This window comes from Cynoglossus semilaevis, chromosome 13 (genome assembly GCF_000523025.1).
Source record: "Cynoglossus semilaevis isolate Cse_v1.0 chromosome 13, Cse_v1.0, whole genome shotgun sequence".
NCBI classification, from domain to species: Eukaryota; Metazoa; Chordata; class Actinopteri; order Pleuronectiformes; family Cynoglossidae; genus Cynoglossus; species Cynoglossus semilaevis.
In genome coordinates this window covers 5,477,706-5,499,968 of record NC_024319.1, presented here as the reverse complement: position 1 = coordinate 5,499,968, position 22,263 = coordinate 5,477,706, and the positions used below count along the sequence as shown (strand labels likewise).

At 38.6% G+C, this 22,263-nt stretch overlaps 1 protein-coding gene across 1 annotated transcript in view; it reads left to right on the top strand.

Moving 5' to 3' along the window:
• cdkal1 (CDK5 regulatory subunit associated protein 1-like 1) overlaps positions 1–19,273 on the top strand; it is a 182,052-nt gene extending 162,779 nt beyond the window's left edge. The window contains exons 13-15 of the mRNA XM_008323210.3: positions 3,835–3,918; positions 7,301–7,465; positions 18,864–19,273. Of these exons, the coding sequence (XP_008321432.1) occupies positions 3,835–3,918; positions 7,301–7,465; positions 18,864–19,025 (411 nt within the window). The 3' untranslated portion in view covers positions 19,026–19,273. The remainder of the gene's footprint in view (positions 1–3,834; positions 3,919–7,300; positions 7,466–18,863) is intronic.
• Positions 19,274–22,263: the final 2,990 nt, after the last annotated feature.

The window sequence follows — 22,263 nt, the reverse complement described above, 5'->3', positions numbered from 1 at the left end:
TTTTTTTTTGTCCTCGTGTCGCCTGTGTATTAATCAGTGGAAGTTAATTATGCTCTGGCCTTGGATAACTTTCAGGGGCTGATTTTACATTCATCCCCTCAAACGTTTAAGCGAAGTCACTTGTAATCCCATCAGTCTTTGTGGCTAACGTTGAAAAGTTTCACTCCTTTTTTTTTCCCATTTTCTTTCTTTGAATTTGAGTTTGAGGGTAAAACAAAATACCCAAAGCAGCGGGAGTTGAATTCTGTTCTTCTTTCAAGCAGCTTATTCAAAGAGATCCCACAAAAGATCAGAGCATCTCTCTTTAGCCCCATTAAATCACCCCCCACCCCGGCCTCCCTTCCTCCCCCACAACAATTACTGAGAAGCCAACGTAACAACAGCAGGCTGTTCGTGCATGTTTGTGTGTCAACACCTTTGGTGTGTTTATACACGATGAGGCGGATGAGTAATAAACGATAAAAAAGAGTAAGAGTGAGTAAGGCATAAATGTGAGAGTGGAAAATGAACTTCTGCTGTGCTGTTCAAGCCCACGAGCCAGTGTTTGACAGCGGGGGGTGAAGTTTAGACACAGCGGCGTGTTTGTCAGGCACTGTGGTAAATTGGACAAATGATGAAATGTTGTGAACCACTGTGTTCTGGAGCAAACATTAAAGCACTCTAATGTAGATTGTAGTGAAATACAAAACAAAACAAAAAAAAAACAAAAGAGCCTCTGCTGCTTCAAAGGCTTTTTATTACTTTAATTTGTGACAAACTATTTCTTTATTAAAAAAAATAAGATCACAACAAAGTAGACTAAGTTACAGTCATCTTGTAATGATGTAAGATTTTCACAGTGATATTGTCTCTATATCACTGCTGTTTTACTGTTACATCACAGAGAAGTTTGGCAACGTAGACATGAGGTTTCCAGAAAAACATGAGAATTAGTTCTTTAAACTGCAATCATAGTAAAATCACTATTAATTAGTGGATTAATTTGAATGAATTGAAACATTTGCTGTTATTGCTTCCTTTTTATACAGGACACAGTGACAATTTTTAACTACCTACTAGTACCACTTTCACACCTCGTATCGACGCCTATTTTAGTCAATACGGTAGTGCAGCAAATACACTTTGATCACACTGACTGACTGATGGGATTAGCTGCTGATTGCTAAATTGACACATACATGTTGTGATCAGCAAGGTGGGTTGTTTTTACGTCTTTGCACTTGGATTTGTTCATTCAGATTGAAAAACCTCCATCTGCAGATGCAATAGTTAATTTGCATTAGTTCAGGAGCCAGTGCACACAAACGTGGAGGGAAAGCAGCAGATTCAAAAAAGTTATTTTTGATGTTCCCTAATATTAGATTTAGAGGTTCCTTTTTTGTAAAAAAAAAAGGCTTATTACAATTCAAAGCCACATTTCACTCATTATCCTTGTTATGATGCGGATTAATTACCAATTAAACTCCTGATCCCCGCAGATTTGTGGTGGATCAGTGCTGCATCATGGGATGTTACTCACTGCAGGGTGAAGTAAATACACATCTCACTTTGCACAAACACAAACAGGCTCTGTGATGTTTTTCAACAGATGGACTGAATACGGGTGTAAATGCAGAGTCTTACATGAAAGACAGGAAACCACAGGAGCCAAGACCAAAATGTATATTACAGCGTCCTCCGTCCAACAAAGGAAGAACCTCGAGGTTATTGTCTTTGTTGGAGCTTCAATATCCAACGGCTTCATCTCCAGTATCTGGATCATCGCTAGTTGTTTTGGTTTAGATCTGGACTATTTCATCATTTCTAGAATTCACTGACTCAGTGGTCTAGCACAGTGTTTCCCAAACTTTTTTTCTGGGGACCTATATTTTAAAAGTCAAAAACCTTCGTGACCCACATCAATAGATATTATTTGAAAATTCATGGGAAACATGATGCGAGATGACCTAAAAAAAATCTCTTGCGACCCACCTGAGGGTTGCGACCCAGTCTTTGGGAAACAATGGTCGAGCACCAACGCTTGCTGTGAAAACTAAACCAGCACAAAGAGATTTTTTGAGGACACATTTAAAGGTCACTCTTTGTATTTTGCTGCATTTTTAGAAGAAAAACAACTTTTATTTTGTCTTTTCTTTGTAGTCAGATTGTTTTTTTTATTCATTTCTTTGTTGTTGTTGTTGTTCCGTGAATAGCATTAGGCTCACAGTGTGGACACATGTCTTTAATCCAAACAAAAGCCCAGATCAAATGTTCACCAAACAGTAATAACGTTCAAACGATATTTTGTTCCGCCCTCTGCTTCCATGTTTTTTTTTGTTTTTAACACAGAAAATTGCTCGGTTTGCAGGAAACAGTTGATTTATTTGGTGTCTTTTAAAGTCTGACAGCATGCCTGTGCAGGTGCGGGAACTCGCACATGTAGAATCACTAAGACAGAGCGATGAGAAGGACTAGGAGTGAGGAGGGAAAGGCGCAGGAACAACAAAGAGGCCCAGAGATGGGAGGCAGGGATGGGAGCAGAAGGATAGGAAGGAGGGGGGAAAAAAGCACAGGAGATGGGTGTCTGCAAAAATGGAAGCAACGTGTCAGAGCCAGGACTTCTAAGGCTCTGACATACTGCCGAGGAAATGAGCAGTCAGCACGCTTTTACAGCACAGAGCTCATTACTGACAGTTGAAATTAAATATTGCTCATTGAACCCACAGGACACACTAGCCCACATTTTCATCTGTGCATTCGTGCCAGTTCTACATTTTCTTTTTTCTTTTTTTTTGTCTTTAACATCCAGCAGGTTGCTGTTTAGTTTTTAAACTTTTTATAAACTGTGTCTTGAACAACAAGGCCATTGCTTTGAAAGGCTACAAAGATATCTGTGGCCTACACACACACACAGATTTAGTCCGCAGGTTCTGTTTCGGCTAAAAAAAAATTAAAAAAATATTGACAACATTTTGAAACATTTAAGTTTATTTAATCGTATTGTTTTGTATAAAATAAATTCTATCATGGCCAGTGTACAGTGATGCAACATTATTAACCACACAAACATCCAACCATTAACCTTGTCTATTTACAGAATACTTGAATAAAGTAAGTGTATCTGTGATTATTTGTTTTTGACCTGTTTTATTTCCGACTTTAATCATCTGAATCGACAGTGCTCTTCAACCGAATACATTCCTCCCATCATTATGTCCAATACCACATTTCTTAATTGGGGATCTTTATTGTTGTATGTGATTTTTGGAAGCTCTGAATAGACTTTTTTTCTGTGAGCCTTTGCTGATTTGTATCCTGGATAGCCTTGTATGTTTTTTTATTTATTTATTTTTTGCTCCTTTTTATTCAGTTTTTCCTTTTTGTAAGGAACTAAAAGAGTTGAATAGTCGGCTCTATCTTCTCTGTCAAAGCATTAAAAGTGAAGTGGCGCAGAAACCTTGAGATTGCAATTAAATGTTGAACTGCAGGGACAGAAAACATGAAATAAAAACATACTGGAGTAGAACTTTGATTGAATTTGGATCTTGATGAATAGAGGCATACTTACTTTGTACCCGAGGAAGGTTCCTTGTGTTGATTTAAAGCTGAAGATGACACAGACATTTTCATTTTTAACACACAAATTAAGGTCTAAGAATGAGGTACGGTTCTGTGCACGTGGACTTTGGAAAAAGAACTGAAAATGTGTGCATCAACCCTAACCTTATGGACTGAACATTTTGAAGATGAAATTTGAAAGAAGAAATTGTACAAACAAGTGCTTTTAGTAGCGTGTTAGTGTTTTGAAAAAGTTTGGCAATGACCTTTGTTTCTCTGTGTTCTGTGTGCGTGTAGGTCGGGGAGAGGCAGCATGTGCTGGTGACAGAGGAGTCGTTTGATGCTCAGTATTACGTGGCTCACAACAAGTTCTATGAACAGGTAAGATATTTGTTGAATGTTTGATTCAGTGATTGTTTGTTTTTACCATGTAAATGCAGCTTATACTCCCTCAGTATTGATCAGAGATCAGGTGTGTTCAGGTGTGATGACAAAATGAATCTGGATTTTCTCAATAGAAAAGTCAAGCCTTATATATCCTAACAGAGGAGCACTGGCTTTTGTGTGACATCCTTTCTATTGACTGTTTCTATAACAAGTTAAACCTGAAGTTCTCCTCGTGTTGTTCTGACTGCTCGTGCTTTTAGTCACACATCCCACATTGGGTGAATCCTAAAATGTTTAATTTGCTCGACAGATTCCGTCCCACAGCAGCCAGAGATACAGTAGCGAGGCAGTAAATGAATCTGATGATTTGATGATTAATTTCTGTGAAGCTGATCCAACTCTTCCTCATTTTTCACACTTACAAAATCAGACCAGAAGCTTTACTCACAGCAGGTGTCAGGAGCTTAAGATGTGTTGACGAAAGTAGGTTAGCTGTGATATAACGCACACACACACAGACATGTTTGGCAGCTGATTACAGCGATGTGTTTCGCTTTTTTTTTCCACCTAGTAGCATTAAGGTCAGTCCTAAAACCCTAAAGACATGAACATTCTACCGTTTGAAACACTCTTACACACACACACACACACGCAGTCATGCATGGCTTCAAAGAACCTCTCTCAACCTGTGAAAAATTCACTTTAAAACATCTTCAAATAAATCAATTTCCTCCTGCTTTAACTATCATCAAAAACATGTTTGAAGTTATGCTTTTTTATTAGTGGCGAGGGCACGGCATGGTAATAATTTTACCTCCTTCCTACTCTCCTCTCCTCCCCTTTTCTCCTCCTTTGCACCTCCTTCTTCAGGCTATAAACTTTGTTACAAGTGTCACCCGGTTCATGTATGTTGTAGGAGTGTGCACATTTGAGCATATTGGAACATGCGTGCCATATGTCAGTTGCCCTCACTCTGGCTGACTGTGCTCTGTGTTTTCTCTTCCACATTTTTTTGTTGAACATTAAATATTTGACGTGTGCTCCTAAATCAAAATCTGACTCAGAGGAAAAAGAAAAAAAAAACAAACCGAGCCCCTACCATCTCCAGTCTTCCCTCCAGGGGAACGTCACCTATATACTCTATATCTACACCCATGACACCGTACACTCAGAGTACATAAACCTCAAGGTTTTATACACAGTGGTCCTGCCTAGCAGCATGTTTGTGTCTCATTCAAATGGTAATTACACCGAAAGGTTTGAAACCAGAGACAGGAGTCTGTTGTGTGTTTGCCCCTTATTTTTTAAGTTTTAAATGTTGCAAGTGATGGAAAAAAATGAATTTAAGCATAGTCAAAAGTGTATTAAAGAAGGAGTAGAAGAAGAACCAGAAGAAGAAGAAGGCTGTAGGCATGACAGGAAGGTGACTCTGAGGAGTTAAAAGAAGGGGAAGTCAAAGGTCAGGAAAGAAGTGGAAAGAGAAGAAAAGTAAAGAAGGAGGTGGAGGAGAAGGAGAGGATGGAAGGAGGAGATGCAGGGAATGAGGTGTGAGTGGGAACAAATGGCCCAGTTTCAGATGGATATCTTTCCTGACGGGTATAATGGGCACCTGGCAGGCTGGTGTGTGTGTGTGTGTGTGTGTGTCAGAGAGTGTGTGTGTGAGTGAGTGAGCTAGGAGGGGTCCATTGTAATAGGACATGGTCTTTCATCATTTTATCACTCTGTAATAGGCCTCAAATGAACCCCCTCTGCACCCCCCCCACACACACACGAATGCTCCACACAAACATTTACACGGTGCTGTTTTAAATCTGAAGTCCAGTCGTGTTGCCTCATACACACATTTCCACACACACACACACACAGTCTTGCGCTCTCAGTGGTCAGAGTGTCGAGCAGCAGGTGTGTTGATGAGGCAGGTGTGTTTCTCGCCGCGTGTCCATACGACCCGGCTCTCCATCTCCTCTCATATTCTACCAGCTGGATAAAGACTGACAGATTAACAGTGGACCAGGTGTAGCGCTGCCATCACAGCAGTCGTTTCTCCCTGCACCAGCTCACATGCTAGTCTCTGCAGAGTCAGTGGCTTATCCCCACGGTGTCCTATAATAGGTAGACAGACGGCCAGATGATCTGAGTCAGCATGCAGTCCACAGACGTGAACCTGGACGTGATAATGAGTCCGCAGCTTCTGTTGATGACAACATCTGATCTGCCTGTAGGCAGTATAGGGAAACAGAAGAGAATTTACCTACAGGGTAATCATTTAATTAACATATTCAGGGTCTGCGTCTGTGAAGGACAATAACGGTGATGGACAGATGGATGACGTCAAAGAAGTCTCTTTGATAAAAACACTTTTCTCTTTCAAGAGTCCAACATTCTGTAGTGATGAAATCCCTGATGCTATGGCTTTGTTGTCGATGAGCATTAAACAGTACAAAGCAGTGACCTCAGAGTAATTCATTTAGCCACGTAAATTTGGTAGATGTGTCTCAGGTACCAAACAAAAAAGTCTCTCGGCCTCATCCCCTTAATACTGTAGGAGGACAGCTGTTACATAACATTCATTTACATTATTAGATATCTAAACACTTACTCAAAATGATAATAATAGAAAATAATAATATCCTATAATAATTTTGGAATGTGAACACATAAATACAATATTAGTTTTCTGAAAAAGTTTAAAAATAAATAATTCATAAAAATGAATAAAAATTCACTGATTTGCCTAATAATGTGTAGCTATATGTTTTTTATGTTTGAAATTCAGAAAAAAAAATTTTTCAATTTTTATCGGCCTACTAATAATAATTTTTTTGAAAATCCTAAAAAAAAAACAAAAAAAAAAAACTAAATGAATAAAAACAACTACTTTTCCTGGTGTCTTTTACTTTTTGGTATTTTACCAAAATAATTTCCACCACAAAGGTTGTCATCAGTTTTCAATGTTCCAAATAAAAGGGAAACAAATGATGAGAGATTTTTGTGTTGGTTCCAATTGTGTGTCTGTTTGGTTTTGTAACAAATGTGTCATATTCTATACCAACTCTGATAATTGCATTTTTAAATCCTATCAAAACAACATCACCTCCTCTCATTGACAGCAGTTATAGAAGTGAAGTCAATCAAACAAGGTGCCTGTATTTACAGGAATCAGTCATTAAGAACTGATTCTACCTCACACTTAGCTTTAATTATACCACTGTACTTGTTCTCCTGCCTCCTGTGATTCATCATGACTTATGGTTGCCATGGTGAAACAATAACACAATCCTTACCTGGTTGGTCTCACAGCTGTTGGTGGCCTTTACTTAATGACTTATTTTGAGTTTGTTTCCACATCAGCTTTGATTCTGTTCCTGGTTCACAGGTGCTGGTTCCAAAGAGACCGGAGTTCAAAGGTAAAATGATTGAGGTGGACATATACGAAGCTGGGAAACACTTCATGAGAGGACGTCCAGTGGACGACGGCAAGCTCTTCACGCCCTCCATCGCTGCTCCGCTTCAGAAAGGAGAGGTGTCCGGCCTGGTGCAGGTAAACACTCCAATTTAACGACGTCCAGCAGGTGGCTGAGAGTCTACCACCTGTGTATACTGTAAGAACACAGCAGCACAATAACAATTTGAGCAGTGTAAAATGAATATGAAAAGAAGAGTTGGTTAGATGTCAGTCAGGAATTGAAAAACCACCTGTGTATACTGTAAGAACACAGTGAATATGAAAAGAAGAGTTGATTAGATGTCAGTCAGGAATTGAAATTGAAACACCATGTTATTATCTTTCTTTCAACAATTTCATTAGGAAAAAGGAACTGTAGCCTAGTCCAGTCTAGTAACTAGCCTCTGGTTAGTATGAAGGAAAATGATAATCTCTGGTTAAAGAGGCAGATAATAGATCATTAAGAAAATACTAATTTTCTTTTCTTACTACTAATAATTTCTTTCTTCTCAGGCCTTACAGTTTACTGGAGTAAATGTGAGGCTTTCCTGTGTATTTGTAATGAAACATGTCACCCGACACGTCTGAATGTAATAATACAGAAACAAATATTAACGTTAAGCATGTAATATAGGAACATATGTACAGTTTAAGTTTTCCCTCAGAGGATTATTAATGAAGTACGTTTCTACATGCCACATATAGTACTGCAAACAATATTCTAACTACTGCCTTGGGCATAATGTAATTTTTTTTTAACATTTACTGGCTGTAAGATTGCTGCAGCGCTCACATGAACCCGAGCAATTTTTTATGATACTTGCAAAGTTGAATATCAAATATCACTATCATGCGATACACAGATTTACTGGCTTTGTTATGAAGGTATACTTCAATAAGGTAGTTAATTAATAGTTATTTAATTAACTACATAAGGCAGAAGAGTATTAGTATTCATACCATCCTTATTTACAATTTTACACATCTTGACTCAAACACTACAATATATTTAAGTTGGGATTTACAAATCATTTTTTCTGCAACTGTGCAGCAGTACCTGGTGTTTGCGAGGCTTTTCATCTTTGTCTGATGAAATTCAAATGTAATGCTAATACATAGATGATAGATTGTATTGCATTTTTAAGCAGTAAAAGTAATTTTCAAGGGGAAAAAAACTTTTTTATTAGTGCTGTGTTTTAAACAGTTTGTAGTCATTTTTTTTGTAATGTCAGCAAATAGGAAGTAACCGAGGTATGATTGTGTGTTTGTGCGTGCACGTGTGTGCGTGGATCCTCATTTTTAATCCATCGTTGCCTTCGCGGTTAGTGAAAAAGCACCAGAGTATCACGCGTGCGATAAGTAATTTAAGATAAGCAGCGGCGGGCTAAACTGCCCTCTTCCTCCCTTCCTCCCTTCCTTTCTTCCTTCTTTCCTTCCAACCCATTGCAAGTGCAGGGACACACACACACACACAAGTTCACCGCATTAATGTATCTGTTTCACTGCATGTTATTTTTCACTCTGACTAGCTGTAGCTTAAAGCTCAGGACATGGAGCCACAGAGCAGAATATGATACACTTTCTAATTTCACACTTCATCAGCCTTTACTGCCAGACAGAGAAGGAGGGGAAGAGAAAGAGAGAGAGAGAGAGGGAGGGAGAAAAGAGAGAGAGAGATGAAGAGGAAAGCATGTAGAGTGACAGAAGTGTTTGACAGAGGAGGAGATAAAAAGGGAATAGGAAAGGTTTTCAGGGGGCCAAAGAACATGTCACTCAGCGGTGAAAAGTTTCAGCCACGGGGAGTAGACCCTGTGAAAGTAGTTACCTCATAAAGTCTGCAGGCACACACACACACGTACTGTATTCCCATTCCCCATCACATACTCTTGAAACAGACTTCCTCATGCAACATGCCAAGGTCATATATTCTCTCGGCAGTCCGTGAGTTTCGACCCAAAATGCTGTTATCGACACACTGACATGCACTTTGACAAATTCAGACACTTCTTCCACTCCCGCGCCTGAGAATACTTTTTTCCGACATTGTTCTTAGAATCTGAATGTGTCTCAGGAGCGGTTTGAGGAGAACTTGACCTGCTGAAGATGAGAATTTCTGTCGAAAGCTTGACAGAAGAGATGAGAGAGGGAAAAAAGAAAAACACTTTGTCTTTCGTTGTGAGCGCTGCCTTCAGTATTTTTTTGTTTTTTTTGTTTTTTGTATCAGAAACTGTCAGCTGAAAAGTTGTGTGTGTGTCTTTTTACGGCCAGGATGAGGTTTGTTAGAACAAAACTGTACGGCAGGTCAATCTGGCTCCTCGGAGGTTGAAGGAAACTGTGAAACCTAATAAAATAAAGGATAATAAAACAATAAATGAGCCGCAGGGAGAGAAATGTAGAAAAGGTAGGATGATAAAAGAGTGCAGGCAGAACGACGACACTTCTCAGCTCTGCCGTATATATGTGCATTGTACTACATTGTAATATGAAATAATTTCAATGAGCAGCACTGATGCAGGGCGATACTGGCGCAGCGTGGCACTGGGACTGTAAGATAAGTCAGCTAATGGTTGGAAAACACATTAATATTTGTATATATTACAGACACACTTTTCACTATAACTTTGTACGTGTGATTTATTTGACAGCCTTGGGCTTCCAATATAATAAATGGACAAGTCTGATTAAACATATACAGCACACATTCATCCTGCACAACCTGACATAAGTATTGCCCCCCCTCCAGACCCCCCTCCCTCCTCTAACTCACTATCACACACACATGAAACCAGTGGCTGGCCTATACATATTTGAAGACCATCTATTTTCTATGAGTCTCTGCATGGGTCCACCACACACTGAGCTGAATGTGTATGTGTGAGATGAATGCATGATTAAGGAAAGGCAGATAAAAACTCCCCTCCTCCCCCTACCTTCTCCATGCATGACAGTCGGGGTCTGTAATTACTGGCTTTTTAGTGAAGAATGAGAGAAAAACAGAATAAAGACAGACATTGGAGAAGAGTCTTTTTTTTTTTGTAAGACACAAAGCAGCACTGAGGAAGAAATTGAAAAGAAACAAAGATTAGTTTAAGAGCATGTGATTGGATAGGTTTGGTGTGTAATATTAATTTATGGTATAGACATGATTCCACACCAGCATCCACCTCCGCTGACGTGTGCAAATGAAGAAATATGACAGGATGGATGGATTTATGGAATGTCATGTGATGGCGTGTGCATGGCTGGGAATGGATGGACCTGGAAATGGACAGATAGATGCATGGATGTGAAACATGATGGCTCTGATGTTCAATGCTGATGGATGAGCAGATGAATAGATGCAGGGCTGTTTGAATATATAGACAGGCTGAGCCGGTATTATGGATGGATGGATGGATGAACAACGAGGACATGGTTATTGTGATCTGATGGTGAGATGGTAGTTTTCCCAGTGCAGCTCAACTAGGATGTGTTTGGTGCTGCAGCCCCAGCATGGTAGGTCTGAGAAGTCGTACAGTACTTGTGGTGCTGTAAGTGAAAGTACATTACAGGAAGACAACTGTGAAGATATATTTGACCGAATTCAATGTCTTGATTTCAAAGGGTTGATTTTAACTTTAATGACACCTTTTAGCCATTACCATGTATTGAGCCTCATTGTTGACAAATACGTATATTCCTAAACTGTTAATAGTAAACACTAATGGACCCCTGCTGAATGTCCACGCTTCTTCACAATCTTTAGGAAAGGGATAAAAGATTGTAAAGTTGGTCCAAAAGGTCTAGGAAAAAGGAAAATAACAAGAAAATATTTATTCATGAAAATAAAGTGTAAACCCTTGTGCAGACACAAAATAGATGGCTCCAAGGTTAAAATTGAATATATATATATAAAGAATGAATGCACTTTAACTACCATAGCTCCTGACGACCCTTGCACATAGACTGGAGTTGTACAAGCGTCATACAATATTATGTGAAGTCAAATGTTTTAATTCAGTACTTTTATTTGAACCAGAATAAATGGTCAACTTCTAATAAAACGTCCACATTTTAGCTGCACATGGACTTTACATTTTACTTTACAATTAAGGCAGAGTTTAAAATTAATTTCAGACATGACATGATTCATTACTTTATTTATTTTCATCCTAAAACTATTTTTTTTACTCTCCATGTGTGAAAGCACACATTAGAGCCAAGGTGTTTGTGTTTGATTCGACGAAAACAGCTTATGAAAATCAATAGAGGGATCTTTTTTAAGTGAATTTTATGGGTAGCTTTGTGTAAAAGTCTCCACACCACCACCACCTCCACGCACTGTCCCTCACCTGCCCTTCCCTCCCTCGCCCTCCACCGCTGTCTGTCAGCCCTTCATTCACAGAAACAGCACTTTTCACAGAAGGGGAAGGCCAGTAATGAGTCTTTTAGCAGGACACAATAGCCGAGAAGGCACTCAAAAGTGTGGAGAAGCAAAGGGAAAAAAGAAAAGTATCTTCACCAGCGGCCATTCTCTGATGAAATTAAATGATAGAAGAGGAAGAGGTATGTGTGAGAGACAGAGGGGCCAAAAAATGAATCGGCAATGAAAGGCAAGAGAGCAAGGTAGACGGAGAGATCGGGAGACAAGAAAGCAGCTTGAGTGCCATCCAATAATCAGCTCCTTTCACACCTTACTTTCTCAAGGAGACTGAGAGAATAGGAGAGAGGGAAGAAAATAGCTCAGCTCCTTCCACACGACAGCACATTGACAGTTTGTATGAAAGACGGAGTAGAAAATGGATGAGGGCGAAGAGGGGAAAAGGGAGGGGGGGAAGGAACAGAAGTAGTGGACAAGGGGTCTCTTTAAAAACAAATCAAGGGAATAACAAAAAAAAAAAGAAAGCTTGAGACTGGTTTTTCCTTTTATCAGTTAATATTAGATTTTATTCCCTTTTTTATTTTTTCAACTTTTCTTAGTAATTCAATATTTTCATAGAAACGAAAACGCATAAAAAAGCATTTACTTGTCAAAACATCATTATATTCACTACATTTTTTCGTGACAGCAGGTCAAAGTGTAAATTTTTTTTACTGGACTTTTTACTGAACATTAGCAGAAAAATGCAGCAAGCTAAAAGTTCACATAATGGATGTGTTTAGTTATCTGTTAAGTTAGCCTGAATAAAAGTTAAATTAATAATTATTTTGGTCAATGAGCACGGCAGTAAATTAGCCATCATAGCTAATGATAAGCTAATATATAAGAAGAAATGTTACCAATAAACAAACAACTCATTTTTCCTCCCCTCAAAGGCAAACTGTACTAATGTATTTTTAGAAAGTTGTTACGGACCAAGTTGAAGAGTTCCCTAAGTGTTCCACAAGCTGGATTTTAGACACATCTGCTTTTTGTACACAAGTTATCATCTTTATTGTCAGGGAGGAAAAAATCCAGATCAGGTTTTGTCTTTTTGGCAGAGATGCTGTAAAACCGTCCAAGTTTTGTTTTAAGTAAATAAAAATCTCGAGGAGGTTTGTCCTGGCCTTGGGCTGAGTTTTTTAAACTTTAGGTTCAAATGCTTTTTGGAATTCAAAACAACAGACTTTGGTTTTTATTTAGCGTTTAATTTCGAATGTCAGGTGGTTTGACTGTGAGTCTGAGCTTTGTGTAAATGTGTAGAGTCACGACAACAAAGAAATAAATGGTGAGTCATCAGAATTGTCACAACATGTCCAACAGCAGCACACCGCTGCAGTCACTTTAGTTTATTTTAGTTGCCCCAGTTTTGTTTTGGAATCACAGATGGAAGACGTAAATCCTAGAGCACTTGACTCACAGCTGTTACACAAGAGAACGCTCATGTTTATCTGTTGAGTAATCTCTTTAAACGACGTGTTTTTGGCTTTTCTGTCATCAAAATCATCTCTCGCACCAGTGTCGACGCAAAATTCTAAGGACAAGGTTCCCCGTGTTTTTTGTTTTGACTCTGTTTTTTGTTGTCCTAATGCAGTTTTCCCAGCATGCTGCGTCATCAGTTTCAAAGCTTAGGAAAATGTCAATTTGTCATAAGACAAGAAACAAAAACAAAACAGTTTGGTAACCAGGAAGTGACTCTTCAGCTATTTGTTTGTGCATAAACGTTCTGTGCAGGAACATGACTTGACAAAAGTCATTAAGAGGACTGTCAGAGGATTAGTAGGATCTAGTAAAGCACAGAGTAGCTGTGCTTAAGGCATGATTAATCGTAAAAACAAATAATCAGGATTAATCTAGATGAATCAAAATTCATTTAATGACAAAACCACCGTTTTTTAGGAATTGCTGGAACAGAAAGACAAATAACAACAGGTTATTTATACAGTATATACAGTTATACAGTAGTTGTTGTTTTTTTTGTTGACTGAACTAAATGATGGAATTGTGACTTGAAGTTACACTGGCTGTCTAGATGGTATTTTAAGCTTGAGGTGTTTCGGCGAAACAAAAACTTCCACAGTCTGTATAAATGACAGAGAACCATAAGTGGATGAGCGGTGGAATTAGTGCTGATACTGTGTTCTTCGTTCTGCCTTTGGGTAGGAATGTGTCAAAAATGGAACCTGATTAATTTCATTTTTACTTCATTATTACTAACTGCCCTTTACACAAATAAAACATATTCTTTCATCATACGTTTCTTTAAGGACTTCAAAGCCTTTCTCTTCATCACAGGCTTCTATTGTGGCTCTCTGAAGTCACCGTCGGCTTTTGAAACCAAATGCCCTCACAGAATCTGTGTGCCTTTACACGTGCGACCCTGTTATGTCAGTGTACCTTTCTCAGTTGTCTCAGAGAACCCGGGCCCTCGTCCCTGTCACGTCAAGCTTGTCCAGCGCACGTGCAGTGTGTGACGCCTACGTCACTGAACTCCAGCGTCTCACACACACACACAGCGCTGGTGTTCACACAGAGAGCATGTCTGACACACACCAGCTGCACGCCGATTTTTCCTTCTGATAATTTACCTGGACTCTTTAGCAGGAGCCGTGACCTCTGGACTATACTGCGAATAAGTCGCAGTTAGAATCTGTTCAGCATCCCACGTTGGTTGTTGTGGTTGCTCAGATCTGATGGGGTTGATCTGATTGTTATTGTGGTGCTTTTCTATCCAAAATGACCGTCTGTGACGTTGCACCTATAGAATCCTCACGTCACTGCATCACTCACCTTTCAAGGATTGCACACAGAAGTGCAACAGTATAACTATCTCCTCTCTATTCTGAGAAAAATGATAAAATAATTAAAATCATAATTCCCATGTGTTTGTGAGTCACAGGAGTGTTGGATCAAAACATTGTGTATTTCTCTAACAACTGATCCACCTGCTTGTTTTCAGACATTGTTTGTGAGTGAATGTTTGTACAGTTTGGCTGCTGGTGGAAATTTTAGACGTTGGAGGAGACGGAGAGAGAGAGAGAGAGAGAGAGACGGAGTGAACATGAGTCAGGTTGGCTTTTGTGGTGTTTACTGAAGCCTCCACCTACAAATTTGCTCTGGGACAATCAGTGTTGCAGTCGTTGACAGTGTTTGCTCCGACAGGGACATTTATCTCTGTTGGAATATTACGTGTAATCGCTCTTTAGTTTCTCTCTCGTCCTTTTTCCAGAGTTGTAAATACAGCTGCAGCTCATTGTTACTGTCACCACGGCTTTGTCAGATTACCCGTGACTAAGGAGGCTGTCACTCTATCTGTATACACACACACACGTACACACACACACACACACATTCAAACACATGGTTTCCAAAGATCCCTGTGTGTCTGTGAGGAGCACTGACAGCTGCTGAGGATCATGTGAGAAATGTGACCACTGTACATTGTACTTTCTGGCTTTTGTGGTTCGTTGTGTGTGTGTGTGTGTGCGTGTTTCAGTGTGTGTTTGAGTGAAAGATGAAAATTAGAAAAAAAAAAGCAGAAGAGAAAGCAGGAATTTTTCTGAGAGCAGGCCTGAAAAACTGTGAAGAAAAAGTGTCTTGCTGTGCTCACCTCACCGTACCCCTGGTGTAGTGTTAGATGAATTTCAAGAGAATTACTTTGACTTTTCTACTGCTGTGAGCAGAAAGACAGACATTATCCACCACAGGCCTCTTCACATGTACACACACATACACACACATACACAAGAACGGCAATTTTGCTCTTTCACAGACATATGCAGGAACCCACGCCAGCTTTCAGGTGGTGATCACTGAAAGCCACATCTCTCATCTCCTCCTCTTCCCTTTTCTTCCTCTCCACTTTTCCCCCCTCACTCTGATAATTTTTTCCCCTGTTTTCACCCCTCTCCCAGCCTCCTCTTCTCCTTTATCTCCCACTGTGCTGACATGCACTTACTGGCACTTGGATTTTCACTTATCCTCCCTACTAGTAATAGATTTCAGACTGTACTATTCAGTCTCTGTCCTGCCCCCTGTTGATAAAGACACCTGCAGAGAGACAGATAAGTAGATTCAACTTGCTCAACTTTTTTTTCTGTATCGTCTCTGACTCTCAGCTTTCCCCCTTCTTTTATCTCGGTTTACAATAAAAGTTCATTCTCTTGTTGAAGAAACATGAATCAATGCTAATGGCTTGATTGTACTCAAGTATTCATTGTTTTTCACTTCATTCTTGGTGATAAGTGCGCTGAAAGACAAAAACCTGTTAGCAGACAGTTGTCTTGGTGGCCTTTTACGGAATACATTTTAAAAGGCAAAGCTTCAACCAGGATGAATGCCCTTTGTGTGCAAAAACCTTTGACTTTATATAAGAATTGGACAAAGACATATCATTTGCAGGTGGTGGTTGTGGATTGAAGCTGGGAAAAAATGAGTTGAAATATTTTCCAGCAGAAGAGGCTGCTGAGAAGAAGCTGAAATAGTGCCTGGGTCAAAAATCGGTGCAGAAGCTTCAGAGATATTCCTATCAACATATAGTGTTGCTGAAAAGCGCATCGCATGACTTACAGTCACTGTGTCTCAGTGACAGGTAGACAGTACAGTACATGACAGTACAGTACATGTGACTCTGAATGTGACCTGACCTGACTGCCACCATACACTCTGACTGAAAGAAGCCTCATTGTTTCTCCAGCTTCAGCACATCAACAAACACCACTGTATCAGTTTTCCCATTAGGAAACCCAACAATGATACTAACATTAGGCAAATGTGGACGCATCCACCAGACCTCTGTTACCGAGTCTCCCTTTACCTATTGTCTGATGTTACTGTAATGACCTATGGATGTGTCACATAGGCGTTGACGGTCATAGTATCTATCCGCCATTGTGCGCGGTAACAGAGGAAACCATTCAGTGGCGAGGGCGAGGAAACGAGTGGGTGGCGAGGCACTGTTCACCACCGAAGGGAGCGGGAGTAACGTGAGGGATAGAGCTGCAGAGTGCACACACCGCACAGCTGCTCGCTCACACAGCCATGTGCAGGAGACACGTGTAGGTGTGCGCTGACTCTGTCGCACATGAGCAGAAGTAAGGCGCACACAGGTAGGTGTTTGTGCTCCACAAAATCTGTCACTTTTTTTTTACTCAACACCTCGGTCACAGGTGCAGCAGGGGACGCATATCATTTAAAATTAGTGTAAAAGTACAACTTTTGTAAATGATCGCTGAGTTTTACTCTAGGAACTGTTTTAATGATTGCCACACAAGACACGTTGTTCTGCGTTGTCAGTAGAATTACTTCATATTTTAGGACTATTATTGTGCCCATACAGCCAACAAAAATTAAATCTAAAGAATAAATTAGCTGATTGGTTGCCAATGTGTTCTCCAGCGCCCCCTTTTGTAGAGTTGCAGTCCTTTGCTTCTTAATTGACTTTTGAAACTTTTTCTTAAACTTAAATTCTCATTAGACTTCCTTGATATTGAGAAATTCAATGCAATTTGGCATCTACCAGGACATGCAAATCTCATCTGGTTAAAATGGTTTGGATGGTGAATCATGTGAGAGAAGAAACAGATTCACAGAGAGACAGAGGAGTCTGTCTACCGTTGGTAAATATCAAAGACAAACGTCTCTGACTTATCCCCAGTGAACTTGATGAAAGGTCACCCTAGAAAGCCGCTGATCAATTGCTCAATATCATCCTGCATACCTTCCTTCTGTGGTGATAAGACATTTTATAGGTTGTCATGCAGGAGGAGGCAGAAATGTAGGAAACCACCACAAGGTCACAGGATTGATTTCCACTCCACCTTGGAGATGTTGACAAGTGTTGGTTTTCTCGTCTAATTTGTTTAATGCTGAAATTATAAAAAAGCCCTCGTCTTGTGTAGAATTATTTATTTAGGGATCAATCGGAATCGCAGCAGTGGTGTGTGCTCACGGAGATTAAGATAAAAACAAAATAAATGTGTAATTGGACGAAATGATGATCAATGAAGGATAGCGCAGGCTGTGGAGGAATAGAGCTGCTTATCAATATTCAATGTTGCCAAGTGAATAATATTAAAGTGGTCGATAAGTGAGAAAATGTCGGCCTGTCTGTGAGCGCTCTCCTCCAGCTGCTCGCGTTGGACACATTTTTGTTGATTTACGTCACATCACTCTGTAATAAACGGATGACTAACGCATATTTACCGCTTTAACACAGCTATAATGGCTTCATAAATGATAAACGCGCAACTGTGCAATAAAGTGTCTGGATTTATGAATATTTTCATCCCAAAATGTTAAAATAAGCAGCCAATTCAGACACCAGTTCACTGCTGTGCTGTTAATTTCCAGACTGTGAAAAGAAAACAGATGGGAAAAACATGCACAGAAGAGAAAAAAAAAATATTTGTGGGTTCGATTCAACTTTGTTCTTTTATAGTTGTGGTATTTAAATATTGCAGATGTACTCACTTTGTAATTGTATACGTACTGTAATATAGTATCATATTATAACGATTAACGTCACTGATTCATAAATGAACTGCTCCAAGAGTTTGAGTTAAGAACTAAAAAAAAGATTCCTTAATGATTAGCAGTCACACTAATTTATCCAATAAAACATCTAAATTATGTAAATCCAATTTAGAGCGAATTTTTCTATAAAACACACCTGGACAGGGCAGTATATGGGTGGATACTTGAGCAAATCCTCCTTGCTGGTGATACTCACTGAAGTCGCCTGCAGCAAAGCTTCTTTTTTGGACACATTTTACTGTCTGTTTTCCTCTAAATAGGATCACAAATAGTTACTTCTGAAACTAGCCTAACACTTGAACACTGTTGTCTCTCCTGCCATTGTCATTTATTATTCTATCTGCAAGTAATTGAACTGATCTTAGACAATATTTATTTTTTTTATTGACATGATTATTGCTAGGAGCTGAGATGCTAAGATTCGCTTGTGGTGACTAACACTTCCTTAGCCTCCTTTTTCCCAAAACCATATCAGAAAACTTTACTTTTGTTTTCTTTAATATTAAATATGTCAGCAACAGCACTTAGATTAAACCTTTTTAATTTTTCCTTTCCCCATAGTCCCACATTGCCAATGGAATCCACGGCCCTCCGCCTGTTTCTGCTCCATCCCTTTGGTCATTTGGTTCCTACAGTCTGGACAGGGAAACAGTGAAGATGCTGGGAATTGGACTCACTCTGGCCGTGGCCATTCTGGCCTTTGTGGTGGAGAAACTGTGCTGACGCAGCATCTGTGATCACAGTGATGACAATGACATCAGTGGAGACCTGATGTCTGTTAACACTCTGACAGATGTCTTTCGTTTTTATATGCCACGCAACAGACTCCAGGTGATTTTATTTAGTTTGAATTGATCTGAAAGCCACAGGATGAGGAAGTTGGAATAATTTTTGAATCTCCTCGTGTTTTTCCCCCCACTTCATTTTAGTTCTAGGTTTACTTTTTAAATAAAGAATCATCTTGCAGTGAATTAATTGTCTTGTTTCTGTCACACTGCTGTTTCTAATGGCATTCTAATCCCACTGGGATTGGATTTTACATTGATTTCAAGCATGTTTTCTGTTTAATATTTGGCTTGATTTTGGGTGTTAAGCATTTTAAAAGTGTTGACTTTTTTACAGGCATCTGTCCTCCTCACTGTGGCTTTCTACTGGTGCCTGTTAACAGCAGCCTTCTCAGTCCTAATACTGCACTTTACAGCAGTTTTACAGATTTATTTTATTCTTTCTTCTGTTCTCTGTGACGACTCAACTCTACTCAAAAAATTGCAAAAAACAAGTAGAGTAGACCAAGTATGAGTTCATAGCGGAAATGCCGTAGTTTAGGAATAGTTTAGGAGTACTACGAGTACATCCAACAGCATGCAACTGGTAACGCTTCATATCCCATATCGCATTCCTCTTGGTGACACTTACACCAACTCAAACATATACATGGGAACATATTTGTCCTATTGTTAGATTTGAAATAAAACCCATAGTGAGTTGGATCAGGCAGAGCATAAAAAACACTGACCTTGACCTACCACTGGCTCTAGCTTGGCGCCGACTTTCAATTTCCTGTTGGAAAGCACTTTTCTGTTTACGTACGACCCCTTGATAGAATAGTCTTTATTGTTATTATGTTTGGTTAGAAACATAACGGCAGAGCACTGTTTGCCTCCCCTGCTGAATTTTCTCTCCACTTTATTGGCTAAGGAACAGAATCTGGCAAGCCTCATGTGACCCAGGCACTGTATCCCCTGTCTCCCCTGACTGCATGTCACTGTTTTACTATATTTTAAGTCAAATGAGTATTTAACTGTGATCAAAAGTTGGCATACCAAATAAGTATTTCTTTCTGAATTTTAACCTCAAAAATGGACATAGCTAAGTATTTTAAGGCAAATTAGTGTATTTTTAGTCATTTTTGAGAAAAAAATTTTTCGGACACTTGTTCGTGAACTTATTGGTATAGTATTTCACTGTCATTCAAAGTCAGTGTACCAAAAAAAGTATATTTTTTCTGAATTTTAGCCACCAAAATGGACATAGCTACGCATTTTAAGGCAAATTAGTGTATTTTTAGTCATTTTTGAGAAAAAAATTTTTCGGACACTTGTTCGGGAACTTATTGGTATAGTATTTCACTGTCATTCAAAGTCAGTGTACCAAAAAAAGTATATTTTTTCTGAATTTTAGCCACCAAAATGGACATAGCTAAGTATTTTAAGGCAAATGAGTGTATTTTTAGTCATTTTTGAGAAAAAAATTTTTCGGACACTTGTTCGTGAACTTATTGGTATAGTATTTCACTGTCATTCAAAGTCAGTGTACCAAAAAAAGTATATTTTTTCTGAATTTTAGCCACCAAAATGGACATAGCTACGCATTTTAAGGCAAATTAGTGTATTTTTAGTCATTTTTGAGAAAAAAATTTTTCGGACACTTGTTCGGGAACTTATTGGTATAGTATTTCACTGTCATCCAAAATTGGCGCACCAAAAAAGTATATTTTTTCTGAATTTTAACCACAAAAATTGAGATAGCTAAGAATTTTAGGGCAAATGAGTTTATTTTTAGTAATTTTTGAGAATTTTTTTTTTCGGAGATTTGTTTGGGAACTTATTGGTATGGTTTTTCACTGTCATCCAAAGTCGGCGTACCAAAAAAGTAAATTTTTTCTGAATTTTAACCACCAAAATGGACATAGCTAAGCATTTTAAGGCAAATTAGTGTATTTTTAGTCATTTTTGAGATAAATTTGTTTTTGGAGATTTGTTCGGGAACTTATTGGTTCAGTATTTCACTGTCATCAAAAGTCGCCGCACCAAAAAAGTATATTTTTTTCTGAATTTTAACCACAAAAATGGACATAGCTAAGCATTTTAAGGCAAATTAGTGTATTTTTAGTCATTTTTGAGAATTTTTTTTTTTTCGGAGATTTGTTCGGGAACTTATTGGTATAGTATTTCACTGTCATTCAAAGTCGGCAATCCAAAAAAGTATATTTTTTCTGAATTTTAACCAAAAAATGGAGATAGCGAAGTATTTTAGGGCAAATGAGTGTATTTTTAGTCATTTTTGAGAATTTTTTTTTTTTCGGAGATTTGTTCGGGAACTTATTGGTATAGTATTTCACTGTCATCCAAAGTCAGCGCACCAAAAAAGTATATTTTTTCTGAATTTTAACCAAAAAATGGAGATAGCGAAGTATTTTAGGGCAAATGAGTGTATTTTTAGTCATTTTTGAGAATTTTTTTTTTTTCGGAGATTTGTTCGGGAACTTATTGGTATAGTATTTCACTGTCATCCAAAGTCAGCGCACCAAAAAAGTATATTTTTTCTGAATTTTAACCAAAAAATGGAGATAGCGAAGTATTTTAGGGCAAATGAGTGTATTTTTAGTCATTTTTGAGAAAAAACTTTTTTCGGAGATTGGTTCAGGAACTTATTGTTATAGTAATTTACTGTGACAAAATGTTGGTGTACCAAAAAAGTATATTTTTTTTCTGAATTTTAACCACAAAAATGGACATAGCTAAGTATTTCAAGGCAAATGTGTGTATTTTCAGTCATTTTTGAGAAACTTTTATTTTCCGCGATTGGTTTAGGAACTTATTGTTATAGTCATTTACTGTGACAAAATGCTGATGTACCAAAAAAGTATGTTTTTTCTGAATTTTAACCACAAAAATACACTAATTTGCCTAAAAATACTAAGCTATGTCCATTTTTGTGGTTAAAATAAAAAAAAAATTATTTTTTGGTATGCCAACTTTGGATGACATAGAAAGAATATACCAATAAGTTCCTGAACAAATCTTCATTGTGTGTGTCTCTGTGTGTTTGTGAGTATGCTTGTGTGTGTGTTTGTGTGTCTGTGTGTGTGTATCTGTGTATCTGTGTGTCTGTGTGTGAGGGTCTGTGTTTGCTTCTATTGTTTGTCTATTTGTGTCTATAGCCTTACCATCGTGAAAAA